This window comes from Arachis ipaensis, chromosome B5 (assembly GCF_059453495.1).
Source record: "Arachis ipaensis isolate K30076 ecotype BB chromosome B5, ASM5945349v1, whole genome shotgun sequence".
Lineage (NCBI taxonomy): Eukaryota > Viridiplantae > Streptophyta > Magnoliopsida > Fabales > Fabaceae > Arachis > Arachis ipaensis.
Window position 1 is genome coordinate 6,226,691 of NC_142440.1, and position 19,380 is coordinate 6,246,070.

General features: G+C 37.9%; 3 protein-coding genes across 3 annotated transcripts; all 3 read left to right on the top strand.

Annotated features, from left to right (window-relative positions):
• Positions 1-882: 882 nt before the first annotated feature.
• Positions 883-5,082, top strand: HSL2 (HAESA-like 2). The gene is made up of 2 exons (XM_016346082.3): positions 883-3,766; positions 4,199-5,082. The coding sequence occupies exons 1-2, from the start codon at positions 1,141-1,143 to the stop codon at positions 4,579-4,581; spliced, it is 3,009 nt and encodes a 1,002-aa protein (XP_016201568.1). The 5' UTR covers positions 883-1,140; the 3' UTR covers positions 4,582-5,082.
• A 1,926-nt stretch (positions 5,083-7,008) lies between these two features.
• Positions 7,009-9,446, top strand: LOC107642668 (tubulin alpha-3 chain). The gene is made up of 4 exons (XM_016346089.3): positions 7,009-7,507; positions 7,795-8,029; positions 8,108-8,478; positions 8,573-9,446. Exons 1-4 carry the CDS (start codon positions 7,415-7,417, stop codon positions 9,227-9,229), a joined length of 1,356 nt encoding a protein of 451 aa, XP_016201575.1. The 5' UTR covers positions 7,009-7,414; the 3' UTR covers positions 9,230-9,446.
• Positions 9,447-9,748: 302 nt separating this feature from the next.
• Positions 9,749-13,073, top strand: LOC107642665 (uncharacterized). Its single transcript, XM_088486033.1, has 5 exons — positions 9,749-10,251; positions 10,287-10,521; positions 10,892-11,273; positions 11,560-11,765; positions 11,863-13,073. The coding sequence occupies exons 2-5, from the start codon at positions 10,453-10,455 to the stop codon at positions 12,883-12,885; spliced, it is 1,680 nt and encodes a 559-aa protein (XP_088342159.1). The 5' UTR covers positions 9,749-10,251; positions 10,287-10,452; the 3' UTR covers positions 12,886-13,073.
• Positions 13,074-19,380: the final 6,307 nt, after the last annotated feature.

Below are 19,380 nucleotides of genomic sequence, written 5' to 3' on the forward strand. Positions count from 1 at the left end.
TACCATGATAAAATTGTGAAAGAATAAGAAAAGAAAAGAATGCGAACTTTTATTGATTATTGATTGATTGAATTGTACTGAAGTGTTGTAAACTATGAGGGTAAAACTAAATATATATAGAGCATTGTCCTATGAAAGATAAAAGCAAATAAAGATAAGATAAGAACAATTAAAGATAAGATAAAGATAAGATAATAAAGACTAAAATTAAAATTGAATTTTTGTATTCTGTTGGGCTGAATTTGTGGGCCACGATACTTCTTTATTGTTGTCATGGACTAAAGTAGAAGAGTAGTTTAATATTAACATACATACAATTAATAAGTATTTGTTTATCTAGAAAAGAGGGGTTGGCGACAGCTATATTGTCCTCTATCAAACAGCTGATTCTTCACGACGACGCAGAGCCATGGCCACTGATTCTTCGCGAAGCATTAACTACTTGTTGTCTTTTTTAATAGTAATAAAACGTAAGGAAAGGGAACTGATTTAGCCTACTTGATGCTATTGTTAATTCTCATTTTCCTCTGGCTTTGAGCATTATATGGTTGGTGCACGTGGGAAACGTTAATACATGGGTTAGATTAGTTTTCGAATCATTCTTTAGTAAGTAGTGGATCATTTACTTGAAGTCTTTAAAATAATGATATTCGTTACTACTATATTGGCTAAGCGGAATAAGTCCAATTTTGAAAATTAAGGCCTTAAATGTTCTTATGCTTTGTCACTGTTCTCGTTTGGTGGTCGTATCTCCTCCTACAGTAAAAAGAAGAATTTGTTCTCTGTTGGAGTTGATTTAAACCAAACATGGTTGACGATGTTTGTCCATTATTCTCATTTTTACAGCCCCTAATTGGTGATGGCAGGGGGCGTATCATAGCTGGTTGCTAAGTGCAATGCACTAGCTAGAAAACGATTCTTCTTCTAGAAATATGCCTACTGCTTGAAAAAGAACTTTGAAAAGTGATCATTGAACACACTGCGTGCTCCCAAAAGACAACCCCTCACAGTTCAACTCTAGTTACCTGCGGAACCATGTCACCGCCATCATCTACATGCATTAACTAGTAAAATTAGACCGATAATAATCATTGACTCTATTCAACTCAGAATTTGATCATTCTGTTCTCACTTCTCAATATGCCGCAACTCATTTTCAACCCTGTGCGATTCTTGCTACTAGTTTTACTATGCTCAACTCGTTTGACTCAAGGGATGTCGTTTTCACTTTCTCTCACAAGAGGCGCCCAGATTTTGCAGCAAGTGAAGAACACTGAGCTTCAAGACCAAAACGACAGCCTCAAAAACTGGTCACTCGACACACACAGCACTAGTCCTTGCAACTGGACCGGCATTACCTGTGACGCACGGAACCAATCGGTTCTCTCCATCGACCTCTCCGAAACCGGCGTCTCCGGCTCTTTCCCATCCGGTTTTTGCCGCATTCAGACTCTCCAAACCCTCAACCTCGCTTCCAACTTTCTAGGCAGCGCCATCTCCTCTGAATCACTCTCTCTGTGTTCTCACCTCCGCCTCTTGAACCTCTCTGACAACCTCTTCGTCGGACCTCTGCCGGAATTCTCGCCGGAATTTTCTCAACTAACAGAACTCGACCTCTCAAAGAACAACTTCACCGGCGAAATTCCGGCCAGTTTCGGCCGGTTCCGGAACCTGAACGTGCTCGTTCTATCAGGGAACCTTCTCAACGGAACCATTCCTCCATTCTTGGGGAACCTCAGTGCGCTAGTTCATCTTGAACTCGCGTATAACCCATTGAAACCAGGATCATTACCTTCACAAATAGGAAACCTCTCTAACCTGGAAATTCTGTTCCTCGCACAAAATAACCTCATAGGTGAAATACCAGACTCCATTGGAAACCTCATGAAGCTCAAGAACTTGGATTTGTCTCAGAACTCATTGTCAGGTAAGATCCCAAGCAGCATTTCAAGATTGAACAGTGTGAAGCAAATAGAGCTATTCTATAACCAGCTTTCTGGCGAAGTTCCACGTGGCATAGGAAACCTCACAAGTTTGGTTCGTTTGGACCTCTCTCAGAACGCTCTCACGGGAACGCTGCCAGATTCAGTTGCTGCATTGCGCCTTAATTCTCTTAACTTGAACGACAACCTTCTCAGTGGAGAAATCCCTATTAGTCTATCTTCCAACCCTAAGTTGCAGCAATTGAAGCTCTTCAACAACAGTTTCACCGGGAAACTACCGGAAGATCTCGGAAGATACTCTGAGTTAGAGGAATTCGATGTCTCAACCAATGATTTCGCCGGTGAATTGCCCAAGTACCTTTGCCAAGGGAACAAGCTTCAGCGTTTCCTCACTTTCACGAATCGATTTTCTGGAACTATTCCTGATCAATACGGAGACTGTGATTCTCTTGAATATGTCAGAATCGAGAACAACCAGTTCTCCGGTCAAGTACCACCGAAGTTCTGGAGCCTCCCGAAGCTTCAGCTTCTTCAAATGGATAACAATAGGTTTGAAGGTTCTGTCTCTTCTTCTATATCCAGCGCCAGGGGAATCACTGTTCTTCTTTTATCCGGTAACAGCTTCTCAGGGAATATTCCGAGGGAATTTTGCGAACTCGATCAGCTTGTGAAGATTGACATCAGCAAGAACAGGTTTTCCGGCGAAGTTCCCGGTTGCATAACAGGGTTGAAAAGGCTGCAGAAGCTTAGGATGCAGAATAACGCGTTCTCCGGTGATATTCCCGGTAATGTGAGCTCATGGACCGAGTTGACTGAGTTGAACTTGTCTCATAACCAGTTCTCCGGTTCGATCCCGCCAAAACTCGGTGACTTGCCGCAGTTGACTTACCTTGATCTCGCCGGAAACTTGCTGACAGGTGAGATTCCGGTGGAGCTGACGAAACTCACACTCAATCAATTCAATATATCTGACAACAAATTGTACGGAGAAGTTCCTTCAGGTTTCAACCACCAAGTTTACTTGTCAGGTCTAATGGGAAACCCTGGTCTCTGTAGCTCAGTTATGAAAGAGCTTTCTCCTTGTTCCAAACGCAGACCCTTTTCCATCATTGCTATACTTGCTTTATCTGCAAGTGTAGTGCTCCTTCTGCTGTCTTTGATCTGTTTCTTGAAGAAAACAAAGTCAATTCATTTTGGTGCCAAGTCCAAGCGTTCATTCAAGACAACAACTTTCCAACGGGTTGCTTTCAACGAAGAAGATATATTTTCCTTGTTAACTGATGAGAATGTGATTGCTTCTGGAAGTTCCGGTCGGGTCTACAGAGTGAACCTTGCCAAGACGGGTCAGAAAGTGGCGGTGAAGAAGCTTTGGGGAGGAGGAAGACAAGAGCCAGACACGGAGACTGAATTGGTGTTCAGATCGGAGATTGAGACGTTGGGGATGATCCGGCATGCTAACATTGTGAAGCTGTTGTTCAGTTGCAGTGGTGATGATTTCAGGATATTGGCGTATGAGTACATGGAGAATGGAAGCTTGGGTGATGTTTTGCATGGGGAGAAGTGTGGTGAGTTGTTGGATTGGAACAAGAGGTTTGAAATTGCTGTGGGTGCGGCTATGGGGTTGGCTTATTTGCACCATGATTGTGTGCCTGCTATAGTTCATAGGGATGTGAAGAGCAATAACATATTGCTTGATCATGAGTTTAGGCCTCGTGTAGCGGATTTTGGGCTTGCTAAGACCTTGCAGCGTGAGGCTGGTGAGGGAGGTGCTGGTGCCGGTGCCATGTCCAGGGTTGCTGGATCATATGGTTACATTGCTCCGGGTAAGTTCTTTGGAAGATTTTGGGGTATTGTTCAAATTGATCACCACATATGTAGACTTTTTTGTTTTCATAGTCCATACTCTTTATTGGTAAACACAAAAGCTAGTTACAAGCTAAAACCTGTCATTGTCTAGGTGTTAGAACTTAGAATTTTGTAGTAGCATTTGCATTAAGAATTGAGATAATAACCAGAAAAAAGAGGCTTTATTATTTGGTGCATAAGTTTTCAGTGTAGTGTATATTGGGGACATTGATTCAAGAGAACCGATAAATGAGATCACCATTCAAGGGAAAGTAATGACCACCATGAATCATGATAAGTATCTAGCAGCTTAGTTTAGACTATTGGGATGTGTCAATTTGAGTTAAGGTTCAAGTTATTTGTTTTGGGAAGATTTATTGCTAATATCTACCTAATTGATCCACTTGCAGAGTATGCTTATACACTCAAAGTAACTGAAAAGAGTGATGTGTACAGTTTTGGTGTGGTTTTGATGGAACTGATCACGGGCAAGAGGCCAAATGACCCTTCTTTTGGTGAGAACAAGGATATAGTGAGATGGGTCACTGAGACTGCTTTGCTATCATCTGTTGAAGGAGAAAATGGCAGTTTTGAGGGTGGTCACGATCATATTGATATTATCGCTAAGATTGTGGACCCAAGATTGAACCTAGCAACTTGTGATTATGAAGAGTTTGAGAAAGTTCTAAATGTGGCCCTACTTTGCACCTCAGTGTTTCCCATTAACAGACCCTCAATGAGAAGGGTGGTTGAATTGCTCAAGGACCATAAGCTGCCTTGTCCCAAGTTATGATAATACACTCTCAAGTTTCCAAACTCTTAGTGAAAGGACACAAATTTTGAAGTGCACAAGTGGGAGGCAGTAGGCACTATGCACTACTGGACACCAAATCAAAGCGATTGTTGGCTCTTTTTTTGCAGGGAAAACTACATACAGTAAACTCTGACATACTAATTATTAATTATTGAGTAATTGAATAGTTATTATGAGTGATTATTGGGACTTAATTGCTGGTTAATCTCCATTGTATATTATATTCTCTTTAGTGATTTTTGTCTGATATAGGCAAAGCTACAGGCAGTAAGAAATACTGTCCTGCACGGTGCCACATGTACATTTTATATCCCTAGCTGTTAAAAGTGTTGTATACAAGATTAATACTAGAGATTGGATAGTAGCAAGAATCGTTGCTATCAGCAGATAGCTGCACTGTTGCTATTAGAATCTTAATGCTTGTTTTGATTGGATGAAGTTCTCCCTCATATGAAAACTTAGGCTAAAGTTACCGAGGTACAGTGGAATTCTGTTCTTTTACCTTTACTCTTGCTTGGTTTTCAAGAATTTTGTGTAGAAATCTAGTTCAGGAATTAAGCTATATATACTTTCTGCAAGAGTCTAGTTCATGTATGACATACTTGCATTCTGTTCATAGGTCAAACCTTAAATGTTAACAACTTGCCCTGGCATGTTTCCTTTTCGGCTTTAAATAACACTCCACCCTAGTAGGAAAAACAAAATTTTCTGCCTGTCTTGTAATTATTTTACCTCTTTGTAGATATCAGATAATTATTTGTCAGAAAATTTAAGTTTTTATAGACGTTATTATAATAATTTCTCATTTATCTTTTTATATTCCATAATACCTAAATATTTTTAGAAGAGTACAGTTTACTAAAATATACACCACTGTAGCCGTTAGGGGTGGCAATAGGTAGGATAGAATAGTGTTTGGATCCAACTCTTACCGTACTCGCAAGTTGAGATTTTTATATAAACTCAACTCTACTTTATCCGTATGTTGAGAATATTCCAACTCTAACACTATTCGTTCTTAATCTGCAGTTATCTGATCCTACCTGAGGTTACAAAAAAGATGTAACATTATATATAATTCGATGATAATTTAAAATAGAATTGACTTTTATGTAAAAAAAAATATATTAAATTATCAATTAATAATCTTCTTTTAGTAACTAAAGGCCCGTTTGGGAAGTTTCAAAAATAATTATTTTGAGCTTTTGACTTATGAAAAGTAGTAGTATTAATGTTCGGTGCAATTTTCAAAACTAAATTGCGACTTTCTAAGAAACTATTTAGGAGCTTAAAGAGAAATTAAAAAAAAATAATTTCTCTCAGAATAATACTACTTTTAATCACATTTCTATAAAATAAACACTTTTAGAGTTAAAAATCCAAATACAAAATAACTTATTTATAAGCTACTTTTCAAAAGGAGATTAAGACTCAGATTGGGTAAACAACTTAAACAATAAATGACTATATTAAAAATAGCTTATAAATAAGTTATTTTGTGTTTGGATTTTTAGTTCTAAAAGTACTTATTTTATAAAAATGTGATAAAAAATAGTAGTATTATGAGAGAAGTAATTTTTTTTTAACTTCTCTATAAGCTCCTAAATAACTTCTTAAAAAGTTGCAATTTGGTTTTGAAAATTACACCAGACATTAATACTACTATTTTTTATAAGTTAAAAGCTCAAAAAAGTTACTTTTGAAGCTTCCCAAACAGGCCTTAATTAACCTGTTTACCCAAACTGGGCCTAAGAATCTTTTGTATTTAAGGAGAAATTTTTTATTCAACATTTCAACATCCACTTAAAACATATTTTTATATAAGTACATAATATATACATATACAGGATACGAATTGGTCGAATAGATGCTCAACCCGCACTTTATGGCACGAAAATCCTAATCATACCCTACTTACTTGCTATGGATCGAATTGACAATCCTAGCCGATTGAGCTGATTACCCGTGAGTAGCATGCATGTTACCACCCTTAATGACCATAACTACACATATCAACTTTGTACGAAGAGAAACAGAATCTGAGTTTTAACCTAAACAAAAACTACTCCGCCTAAATTATCCCCAGCAACAAATAAAAAACCAAGCATGCTAAACACTACCTCAACGAGAGAATCTTGCATGCTCGTTGGACTCACCCTGCACGTCTTTGGCGCTTGCTTGCACTCAGCCTCAAAGCTCCACATATTAGCAGAGGATGAAAATTTATTAATTTAATAATTTCATCTCCAGGCAGAAGACATCGCGGGCCCTGTATAAATTAAATTAAAAGAGATTAATCCATGAAGTCACCTACTTACTTTTAGAATTTACTAGGATCCTAAAAATCTAGTCATTAATCATGTCCATCAAATCTAAGTACGTAACAATAATAATAATCAGTGATTCAGTGTGATTCTTTCGAATTGGAGAATCCGCATGTAAACGTGGAGGCATCTTGCGCTTGGTGAGAGTGAGACGCTGCCCGTGAAAATCTACGCAACCCAACTAAATTTGGACGGCAAAAGTAGCCCAATATAAATAAAGGAAAAAAATATTTTTTTTAAATCCTTTTAACGAGATTAAAATAATAATAATAATGATTAAATCTGGACCACACTCTCGTGTTTTGAGTGACACACTTCCGATCCCGCGATATAAAATGAAGGAACCCCATCAGCGGGTAGTTTCCAAACACAGTTTCAGAGAAGCGTCTTAATAAACGCTAACCTCTCCTAGGTGCTCTGCTCCTTCTTCTTCAATCTTCTTTCTCCTCCTTAGATTTCGATACTCTTTCTGCGATTAACCTGAGAAAATGAGAGAGTGCATTTCGATCCACATTGGTCAGGCCGGTATCCAGGTCGGAAATGCTTGCTGGGAGCTCTACTGCCTCGAACACGGGATTCAGGTACTTTCCATCTCAATTCTCAATAGATCTACATTTTTTACGCCACATTTTAGCGAATGTTTCTCGTATCTTTCCGTTTTGCGTTATTTGTATGTAGATCATAGATCATAATGTTAACAGCATTTTCTAGTGGCTTTACTTTCACGGTATTGCCTGGATCTTGAAGATTGCTATCTATTGTGTTGTGTCTCTTCCAAATCTGGATCTATTATTGGTATTGGTAATTCCTGTTTGAAGCTTCCGCTAACTAGGCTTTTATTTATTTATTTTTCTTGTGGATCGATTAGCCTGATGGCCAGATGCCAGGTGATAAGACCGTTGGGGGAGGTGATGATGCTTTCAACACCTTCTTCAGTGAAACTGGAGCTGGAAAGCATGTACCCCGTGCAGTTTTTGTAGATCTTGAGCCCACTGTCATTGATGAAGTGAGGACTGGCACATATCGTCAACTATTCCATCCTGAGCAACTCATTAGCGGAAAGGAGGACGCGGCAAACAACTTTGCTCGTGGCCACTATACCAGTAATGCCTCAACAGCCTCTGCATTTTGTGCTTTAAATTGTTTTTTACTAATTCGATGATTGTCTTGTTTAAATTCAGTTGGGAAGGAGATAGTTGATCTTTGCTTGGACCGTATCAGAAAGCTTGCAGATAACTGTACTGGTCTGCAAGGTTTTCTGGTGTTCAATGCCGTGGGTGGTGGCACTGGTTCTGGCCTTGGATCCCTTTTGCTGGAGAGGCTTTCAGTGGATTATGGCAAGAAGTCCAAGCTTGGTTTCACTGTCTATCCTTCACCACAGGTTTCAACTTCTGTTGTTGAGCCTTACAACAGTGTCCTCTCTACCCATTCCCTTCTTGAGCACACTGATGTTGCTGTGTTGCTCGACAATGAAGCCATATATGATATTTGCAGGCGCTCCCTTGACATTGACCGACCAACCTACACTAACCTCAATCGCCTTGTCTCTCAAGTACTTTCTTCACCTCTTATTGTTACATATGTTTAAATACAATTCTGATTTATCAATTTATTGCATGATATCATGTTCATCATAAAATCTTCAGGTGATTTCATCGCTGACAGCCTCTCTTCGGTTTGATGGTGCGCTGAACGTTGATGTCACCGAGTTCCAAACTAACTTGGTACCATACCCCAGGATCCACTTCATGCTTTCATCCTATGCACCTGTGATCTCAGCAGAGAAGGCATACCATGAACAACTATCAGTGAATGAAATCACCAACAGCGCATTCGAGCCATCTTCTATGATGGCAAAATGCGATCCACGCCATGGAAAATATATGGCTTGCTGTCTCATGTACAGAGGTGATGTGGTGCCTAAAGATGTCAATGCAGCTGTGGCAACTATTAAGACCAAGCGCACTATTCAATTTGTTGACTGGTGCCCCACTGGATTCAAGTGCGGAATCAATTATCAACCTCCAACTGTTGTTCCAGGAGGTGATCTTGCCAAGGTGCAGAGGGCTGTTTGCATGATCTCAAACTCCACCAGTGTTGCTGAGGTTTTCTCCCGCATTGACCACAAATTCGACCTTATGTATGCGAAGAGGGCCTTCGTTCACTGGTACGTTGGTGAGGGGATGGAAGAGGGTGAGTTCTCTGAGGCTCGTGAAGATCTTGCTGCCCTTGAGAAGGACTATGAGGAGGTTGGTGCAGAGGCTACAGAAGGTGATGAAGGTGAAGAAGGAGAGGAGTATTGATTTGTAAGTTTGCTCGTGCAGTGTGTAGTTTTGCTTTATTCTATTATGTTTCGTGAATAAGTTATCGTTGCTCTTGTTTGTTTGGTGTTCCAATCGTGGAGATTGCTTTGTTCCAGCACTCAATTTCAATGTATGTCGCGGCTCTTAGCTAAAATGATTGGGCACTGTACTACTGTGTTTTTACTTTTTAATTAAATAGATAAGAAATCAGACAACACGTGCTGGCGCCTTGTACAAGTACAAACTTAGAGAAGGTGTTACATCTTATAGAAACCGGCCAAGTAGAATTAAGTTATTGACTTTGACCACGAGACGGTAGTGGTATTCCATGCACAATTCCTTTTCTAAACTCTGCTAAATGCTAACATGGATAAGAATAAAGTTAAAGCACTTCGCAAGAAACAACATCACTTACCAACTCATCCCTGCAAATATCTTTTCCGTACATGATTCAATATTTAATCCCATCGCTTCCCCCAACAGGCCTATTAATGTGCCTCTTAATGTAAATGTTATTGTTGCAAACATTTGAGTCTCAAAAAACCGGGGGGAAATACGCTGTAATCTAATCATTAGATGCATAAGTGCCATACTCTTGGAAGTTGGAAGTTGGAACATTTATAAAATGTTTCAGATATTTCATATTTCAGAGGTAAAATTCCTTTTCTAAAATCAGGAAAAATCACTATTTTCATATAAAGAATTAAAAAAAAAAGTTTATGTATAAGTAATTTTTTTTCCAATTAAAATGAGTATTTTTTTGTTTTGGGTGACTATTAAAATGAGTAATTTCTGAAAGCAATAAAATATCCAAGTTTCATAATTACTTTTATTGAAAAAGATACCCAGTACCCCACCCTAAACACCCGAATGAATTGAATGTGATTTTCGCGTGAGGTGCTTCTCTGAAAGGAGGTGCGGCGTTACATTCCATCATCGTAGTCCTAATTCGGCCCCCTTTTTATCTCTCTTTCTTTTTAATGTGGCTTGGACCCATCAAAGGAGAAAAACAAGAGACCGCAGTAAAAAAAAAAATTATATGAGAAAGTATATACAGGAAAGACCCGGGGAAAAGGAGAAACGGAAGGGTTTTCTATGGTTATGGCATGGCATGACATTACATCGTTCCCACCTACTGATTAGTTACTACTGACCTGCATTTTGGCTGCAACTCTTATATTACTTTTTAGTTTTTTTTTTTAATTATTTTATTTTTTCAACCGATGGAAAAGAACAAGTATCAGATTCTGGGTTCCGCTTCTGTTCAACAACCTCCGACAAATGAACCGCAGGTACCACACTCTAATTTGTCTTCTTATTATGAAAAGTTCAATCTTTTGTCCAAAGATTGTTTTTTCCTTTAAAAAAAAAAAAAAAAAAAAAGCTTTTTAACCGTCTCGACCCTGTTTCCTTTCAACGGCGATCCTATGGCCATACTATTGTTCGAGTCGCTAAACATTGCATATTTTAGTTTTGGTTGTTAGAGAAGCCAGAATTTCGTAACAACCACTGTATGGATGGAGTGTGTCGGTCATCATAATTAGAATAATATTTTAGGGAGTAATTTATAACAGTAACACCTATGTGTGGGTAACATGCATAATTGTAGTGTTGTTTATCCTGTTGATTTTGCTGAGATGAGAGTGTATATCTGAATAACAGGGCAACAAACAGAAAGCCCAAGCAAATGTGACAGTTTTGCCTCACTCAAAACAACAGCAGCAGCTATCCATTGCCCCTAAACCCTACACTCCTCAAAGTGCTACAGAACAGTTCCTGGCAATGACCATGCCCACCAATCAGTGGCAACAAGCTCAGATGTTTGCACAGTTAACAACACCGCCACCACCAACCTATTGGCAACCTCAGTGGCCTTCTGGTGTTGCTCCATTTATGGGATCAAATTTTCCCCCAATTTATCAGCCATTCCCTCCTAATGGCACCACTGATCCTAGCTGCCAAGGTGTTGGAACTTCCTCAACTACCCGGCCTCTAGTTCCAGATATGCATTACCCTATTCCTTACCCGTATCCTGGATTTCCAGGTAATTAAGCAATCTTGTAGTTCATTTTAATATTTTCATTACCAAGTATATGGGAGACAGAGGTATAATCCACCCACCCCCACCCCCAAAAAAAAACAAAACAAAAAGATTTTTTTTTGGATTTTAATTAGAGTGTATATCTATTTGGATAAATAAGTATTTTGGACATTGTAATTTTCATGAGGTAATGCTTCATTTTCCATGTTATACTTGTCAGTGTCCGGATGCATTTCAGGGTGTTCGTATAATGTATTATTAAGGTTAAGGTGTTGTCTACACTCTACAGGTCCTTGTGATCCATCATCTTGGTTGAGTCAAATGCAGCATTTACAGCATCTCTATGCTTACAATTTTCCTGGTGCACATGGCTATTCTTCGGCAGCTCCTACTGTGCCTGGCTTCTCAGCTTCTGGAGAGCAATCTTCCCATAAAGGAACTATCAGACCACCTGCAAATCTTTCTCAGAAGCACCAGCAACTCTGGGAAGCTCAGGTGGATGATTTTCTTCCCAAATTCTCACACCTGCATTGCACTAATGATTTATTGTTACTTCATTGTATTAATAATATCAACAAGCTTATTCTTGCAGTCAGCAGAGAATGTCCAGCTCTGGAGCATAATAGATAAATTGCAGGCTGAAGTTTCCGATTACAAGGTTCGTCTCACAAGGCTTGAAGAAGAAGTTTCATCACTCAAACAAAAAGCAGCAGCGCCTCCCCATAATGAAGTTAAGGGTAATATCCCTAAAGCGGCAGTGCCTCCCCGTAATGAAGTTAAAAGTAATATCCCTTTAGGGGAAGTTAATGGAAATATCCCTTTTGGAACAGGACAGCCACGAAAGAGAGGGAGGCCACGTAAGCGGCCACTGGATATACTGTATCCGTATCCAATCCATCAAGAATCTCAACCACAAAGTCAGTGTAGAAAGCCAGCGCCACCAATTAAGCCTCACTTTGAAATTAAGCCATCTCTCTTTGAGAAAGTTATCCTTAAGCCACATGATCAAGGCGTGCCAAATCACTCTACAATGGCAAAGCAGCAAACCAATGAAAAGATCTTAGATGCGGGAACGCCAGAAGTGAGTGGCAACATCCAAAACAATCAAGGTAAATCATTTTTGCCTACACACGGGAGCGAAGTTTATCAGGAATATCAGGGACCCCAATCATATGCTAGTGGAAGCGCTTATGCTTCGGGAGCATGGGTTAGTTTTAAAAATTTAGACATGGTAACAGCCTATTGTGTACTTCCAAATCCAAAAGAAGTACGATGGAGTAACGGGATTGTTTCAGCTAGATACCGAGGAGATACTGATAAAGGGAGTCATGGGGGAACTCATTGCATTCCCATTCAAAACTCTGCTAAGGAACTGTTAAATGCAGCAACTAAGGGTCATTTCCATAATGCCATTGTTATCAAACAAGAACAAGAAGAAGGAGCAAAGGTGTCACCTGCACAGAGTTCTGCTAATGAAACAGAGGAGGTGGAAGATACTAATTCAGGATCAGCCGAAGATGAAAATGAGGATGAAATGGAAGATGACACTGGCTCCAGTGCTGAAGAAACTGATGTGCCTAAAGATGAGGGTGAGTGCACCATGAATAATAGTTGACAGTATTATTTCAAGTCTTTTGGAATTCCAAATCACTGACTATAGTAAACTGAGCAATGGGACCATTTTCTTACTAACTTTTTTAATGGTTTCCCAGAGTTTTGGTAGGGACTAGGGACCAGTTTCAGTATGTAGAATACCATAATATTTCGCCATATTAATGGAGGCGCTCCATGCATTTCGAATCATTTTATATATGCCATGACCAAGAAGATTACTTTGATTATTTTATTATTAACACTACTTGGAACTAATTTTTAGTATAAATAAATACTGCACGAAAAGGAAATGCATGTATTAGAAGTTGAAAAAATATTATTCTTTCTTTATTTTTACCTGAAACTGCATTTGTTAGATGCTATAGTCTATAGATCCGTATTTTGTTTCAGAAAATAATGAATCCTGTTCGATGGTTGTAAAAGAATTTGAGATATTCTATTTTTATTGTGCATCATACAACATAATACGTGTCTAATACGGAATTGTTAGATAGATTGATTCTTCTTATGTCCCTGATGAATTTTTGCTTGTAGAGACGAAGCTGTAGAGTTACATAGAACCCTTTTTCTATGTTCTGAAATTGTTTTAGAGTAAAACCCCACTTTGGCCTTAATCATTTTGCAAACTCTCATTCCACCCCTCATCAATTGAAAAATGATATTGCGGCTCCTAATCACTGTCTCTGTCAGACCTTTTACCCCCTCTGTTAATGTCTCCGTCTATAGTTAAAGAATGTTGCTTACGTGTCAAGCAACCATTTGAAGGGACTAATTGGCCCCTAACGAAAACGCTGCATTTTGTTGCCCCCTCTTCAATGATTTCTCCAAAGCTGATTTCGCTATCGGTTTAGATCATTTCATTCTTGGCGGAGGAGGTAGGGCAGAGACAAATCACGACGGTGATTGAAGGCAAAGCCTCCGGTACGGTTCTAGCAAATTGCAAATTGAAATTGTACAGAGATTGCAGTGATGAGCTTGCTATGATTGTGCTTGATTCGTCGGAGTTGTTAGGATTTAGTAATGATAGGATTGGGAATTATGATAATAATGGTAATGCTATGGTTGAGGTTAGTGAGAATTGTGGGGTTGGTGATGGTGATGCGAAATCGGAAAGTGGAATAGATCAATTGCATGATATGGAGAGAGTAGAGGGTGATGGGTTATTGGATTTGGAGGGAGAAGATTCAATGCGCATGGTAAGTAATAGTGATGTAAAATTGGAGGGTGGATTGTGTTTGTGTGGTGAGGGTGGGGGATTGGATCAATTTGATAATTTTGGTGTGCAATTGACGTTGGAACACAAGGAGGAAAGAGAGAATGAGAAGGTTGAGGAGGGAGGGTTTCTGATTTTAAGCATTCAGAGGGTGAGGATAATGATAGATAATGATAGGTTATAAGCTCCTTTGTAGCCTTTGGCTCAAATGACTTGGATGATTTTCTGCTAGATAATGATAGGTTTGATTAATGTCTTGAGATGTCTGTCTTTTTTTTTTTTGCGAGAAGCAAAAATGGAACAATGAAGTTGAACAACGAAAGGAAGAAGTAAAGTGTTCTTGATCTCTCCAAAGCGCAGCGTTTTGCTGAGTTATCAGGAGGCGATTTGTCTCTTTAAATAGTTGCTTGACACGTGAGCTAACAGTATACGTAAGCAACATCCGTTAATTATAGACGGAGACATTAACAAAGGAGACAAAAGGTCTTACAGAGACAATAGTTAGGAACTGCAATGTTATTTTGCAATTGATAAGGAGCGAAATGGAAATTCGCGAAATGATTAAAGGTCAGCATGGAATTTTACTCATTATTTTAAAACATCAAACCTTATGGGTCTTTCTTTTCTTAAGACCCGAAAAAGGCCCAAATTCAACTCTTGTATTTTATTATACTTGAAAAAATGAATGACAAAAAATAACCTGAAAAATGTATTTCATAAAGCATTGTTTAAGTTAGAGCCAAGTGATATTTTTCAACAAATCATCAGTTTTGATTTAGGATAGGTTTTCGCTTTGGTCTTCTCTTTTGTTTAGACACAAAAAAAAATTGTTTAATTGGTTTTTCTTTAAAAAAATAAAATAAATAAATAATAGGAGAAAGGAAGAAAAGTCTTCCCCTAGCTGTTAACTGTTAAGTGTTAACTGATATAAAGTCAATTGCGTAAACATAACCTGCTTAGAAACGTTAAAAGAAAAATGCAAATAACCTATATTATAAGAAGAAAATAAGTTTCATAACTCAAAAGTACACGGGAAAGGAGAATACAAAAATACGAGTACTTTTTTTTTGGTTCATAAATAGTAAATATGACTATGATATGAGGATTTCAAGGCCCCATGGCAAAGTGAGGATGGAAAGAAACGCACCGGATTTTAAAAGGTTCAAATAATTGGTTATTTGGTTAGCATTGTCATTTTCAAAAAATGGTGTATAACATTTGTGATCCGTGCATTAAGATGACCAATCCATAATGGGAATTTAGATGTGGAAAACGCACCGGATTTTAAAAAGTGCAAAAAATTGGTTAGCATTGTCATTTTCAAAAAATGGTTTCAAAAAATGGTGTATAACATTTGTGATCCGTGTATTAAGGTGACTAATCCATAATGGGAATTTAGATGTGGAAATTTCGAAGCAGTGACCGCGATAATGGGGAGTCCAAGTGATTAACAAAATAAATAATAAGGCCACATGGGACTTGTATTTAAATGTCGTAGTATTCATTTCTTGTTTAAGAATCCATGAATACAAATATACAATACACCCGAATTGTCATTGGTCCAGCTATGGAAATTTACATTAATGCCACTACATATCAATATAGAAGAGAATCATTTTTATTTAATGTCAAAAAGCTATGAATGGACACTATATTATATCAGTTTAATAATACATGTATTTTATGTCATTTGACATGTATTTTTTACCTAAAGTTGGATGTGCCCGTTTTAGAAGAGAGATGTCGTACCAATTATTATAGGATGAAATAAGCCTAGACTCTAGAGTGTAGAGTGCAACCTAAGAACACCATTTCACCGCCGGCACTGCCATTCATACAAAGAACAAAAAGGAAATCCAATTATATGACAAATAATAAAGCAAATAAATTGCCAATGAAACCAAGTGGTCAGCTCACTTGTCCCCTTAAATAAGTGTCGCGAGTTCGAATCCCGCCTTGTGTATATAGCAACTTATTGGCCAGCAGCACACCCTTAAATGAAACTCAAATCCGCGACAGATTAATCCTTAACCTGTCGGATTGGGAGATACCGTTTGGATAAACCAAAAAAAAAATTGCCAATGGAGGATTACCACGTGCGCCGGTGCCAATTTGCATATGGCCGCAAACACTCTCTCAAAGTCATCAATCTTGGGACAGATAAAGATGGATATCTAATAGTCTTGATATTTGATTTAAATTAAGAGTTTCTTTTGTAGATATTTGTCAAGAATATTATATACATAGGATTTTGTAATAAAAAAATATTCAATAAATAACGAGTCTCTCAAATTTTATTTATGACTCAAATTAATTTCTTAAATTTATCAATGTCAATTACGTTTGTCTCTATGACCCTATCTATAATGATTTGAGGAATTAAGTTATTTTTAATAAATTTAAAAATTTCCAATTTGATCATTTATGCATAAATATTAATTTTTAATATCTTTAAGACAACTTTTATTTAATTCTTTTAATCAATATGTTTAAGATATTCTTTTAGTTAATTTTTACTTTAAACATTAAATATTAAATATTAAAATAATTAAGGTTCAGAATAATATACACTTATTATGCTTGGAATTAAATTCTCCACCTTAACCTACCAAAATAAATAAATTTTCAACCTTTCAATCTAGCACTACTCTTGCAGTCAAAAAATAAGAATGAATTTCGGTATTGTATAAAATAATATAATATTAATAGATGGATTTATTTAAAATAAATAAGTATGTATAATTAATATTTATTTATTTAATTATCAAAATTCATTAATGATATCTAACTTTTAGACTTTATCCAAACAAAATTATTTTAAAGAAAAATGAAAATTATGATATTTTAACAAAAATATCTGACAAACAATAACATAAAATTGTCAATGAACTATAACTCAAATGACATAATCTCTTCATACTCACTTAGAGCTAGAGGTCGCGAGTTTTAATCTCACTCCTAACTTAAAAAAAAAAAAAAAGATAACATAAAATCCTCAAATAAAAGAAAAGTGATCAAAGAGGAAGCACTTTTTATCTATTCTACACATTTGTTTAAGAAGTAAAATAAATTGGAGTTAATATTTAATTTGGTTCTTAAATTTGTACACAATATAATTTACATTAATAGAGTATTGACATAAATAATAAATAGGGATAAGCATTGTTTTGGTCCCTCACGTTGAGGGTTAGAATCGAACCCGTTCCCGATGTATATTTTGATTTAAAATCGTCCTTAACGTGTTTTTTTCGTATTAAAATCGTCCTTTTTATTTTTTTGGACAAAAATACCCTCCCTTTCCCCTCCCCCTCCCCCTCCCCCTCCCCCTCGCCGGTCTCCCCTTCCCACCACCATCCACCCCCGTCTCCCCTTCCAGCCACCCCCATCCCACCCCCGGTCTCCCCCTCCCCGTCTCCCCTTCCTGCCACCCCCACCCCACCCCTCCCCCGTCTCCCCCACCCCCCCAGTCTCCCCTTCCCACCACCATCCACCCCCACCCTCACAATCACAACCACAACCACCACCAACCATCAACCACCAACCACCACCACCACCACCAAGACCACCACCAAGAAAGCAGGAAACAACACCATAACCACAACCACAACCACAACCACCAACCACCACCACCACCAAACAGAAACAGAAACAACACCAAACAGAAATAGAAAGAACACCAAACAGAAGCAAGGAAGCAGAGGCGAGACAGAGGCGGCGAGCAGAGGCGGAGAGCAGAGGCAGAGGCGGCGAGGCGGCGAAGCAGAGGCGGCGAGCAGAGACGGCGAGGCAGAGGCGATGAGGCAGAGGCAGAGGCAGAGGCGGCGAGGCGACAAAGCAGAGGCGGCGAGCAGAGACGGCGAGGCAGAGGCGGCGATCTCCAACGGCGACGGGACCACCACAGCGACGGCGGCTCCAAGCTTCGCCACCGCCGTCCCCTCCCCCTTTCTCCTTCCCCCTCTCCCCTTCCCCCCACCCCCACCCCGGGTCCTTTCCCCCTTCCCCCTTCACCGCCGCCGTCCCCCTCCCCACTTTCCCCTTCCCCCTCCCCCTCTGATCTCCCCTTCCCACCACCCCACCCCCACCCCAACGTCCTTTCCCCTTCCCCCACCCCCACCCCCACCCCCACCCCCACGTCCTTTCCCCTTCCCCTTTCCTCTGATCCCCCCTTTCCCTCCCCTTCGAATACCCTCGCCCCACTCTCCACGCGTTTTCTTTTGTTTTTTTTTTAATTTTATAATTTTTTTTATAAGGGTAGTTTAGGAATAAATTAAAAAATTTTATTAGAAAGGACGATTTTAAATTTAAATATGACTTTAAGGACGATTTTAAATCAAAATATACATCGGGGACGGGTTCGATTCTGACCCTCAATGTGAGGGACCAAAACAATGCTTATCCCTAATAAATATATGTGACGCTAAAAGTCATAAAATGATACTATTTTAATTTTGAGGTTCAAAAAGTTCAAAAATAACACCATACTAGTTGTTTTGAGAAAAAAATTTTCAAACTACCTATAAAATTGTTTTTGAATTATTTAAATACTAAAATTAAAACAACGTGATTTTACAAAATTCAATATAGTAACTTATGTTAACGTTCTGTTAAATTTGTGTGTCAAAAATTATTCCAAAAACTAATATAAATCATGTTCTTAAATTTTAAAGATTAAATAAAAATAATTAAAATTTAAAAATTAAATCGAGACTAATTTGTAAATTAGAATATTATCTCAATAAATTATGCATCTTTTCAATCACTACAAGAAAATAGAGTTATTTTAACATTTTATTTTTGACAAATATCACAAATGTCAAATTTTTTATGTTTTCTTGATGAATAATTTGACCGTAGAAAATTATTCCTCAATTTTGATACTCATTTGTTTTCAATTTACTCCACTATTTTTCTTCTTCTTTGGGCTCTGTTAATTTTGACATCACACTGCTCTCAGTTTAGGATTATACTACTCATTCTTTATCTTCAAAATCTCAATTTATTCTTTAGTTTCAAGATTTCATTTCATTCTTTATTAAAAAATTTTGTTGAAAATATTTTATAGTCAATAAGTGTCAAAATAAATAGTATTTTTGACAATTAATAAGTACCACAGAAAATATGTTCTCAAAATTTTCTAACAAATTATTTTTGACAACCAATATTTATCAAAATAAGATTTAAATTTTTTTTACAATCACTTATATGTTAAAAATACTATTTTTGACAAATTTTAATTTTCTTTTACACATTATAACCCTAAAAAATAATCTATATTGTTGTAGT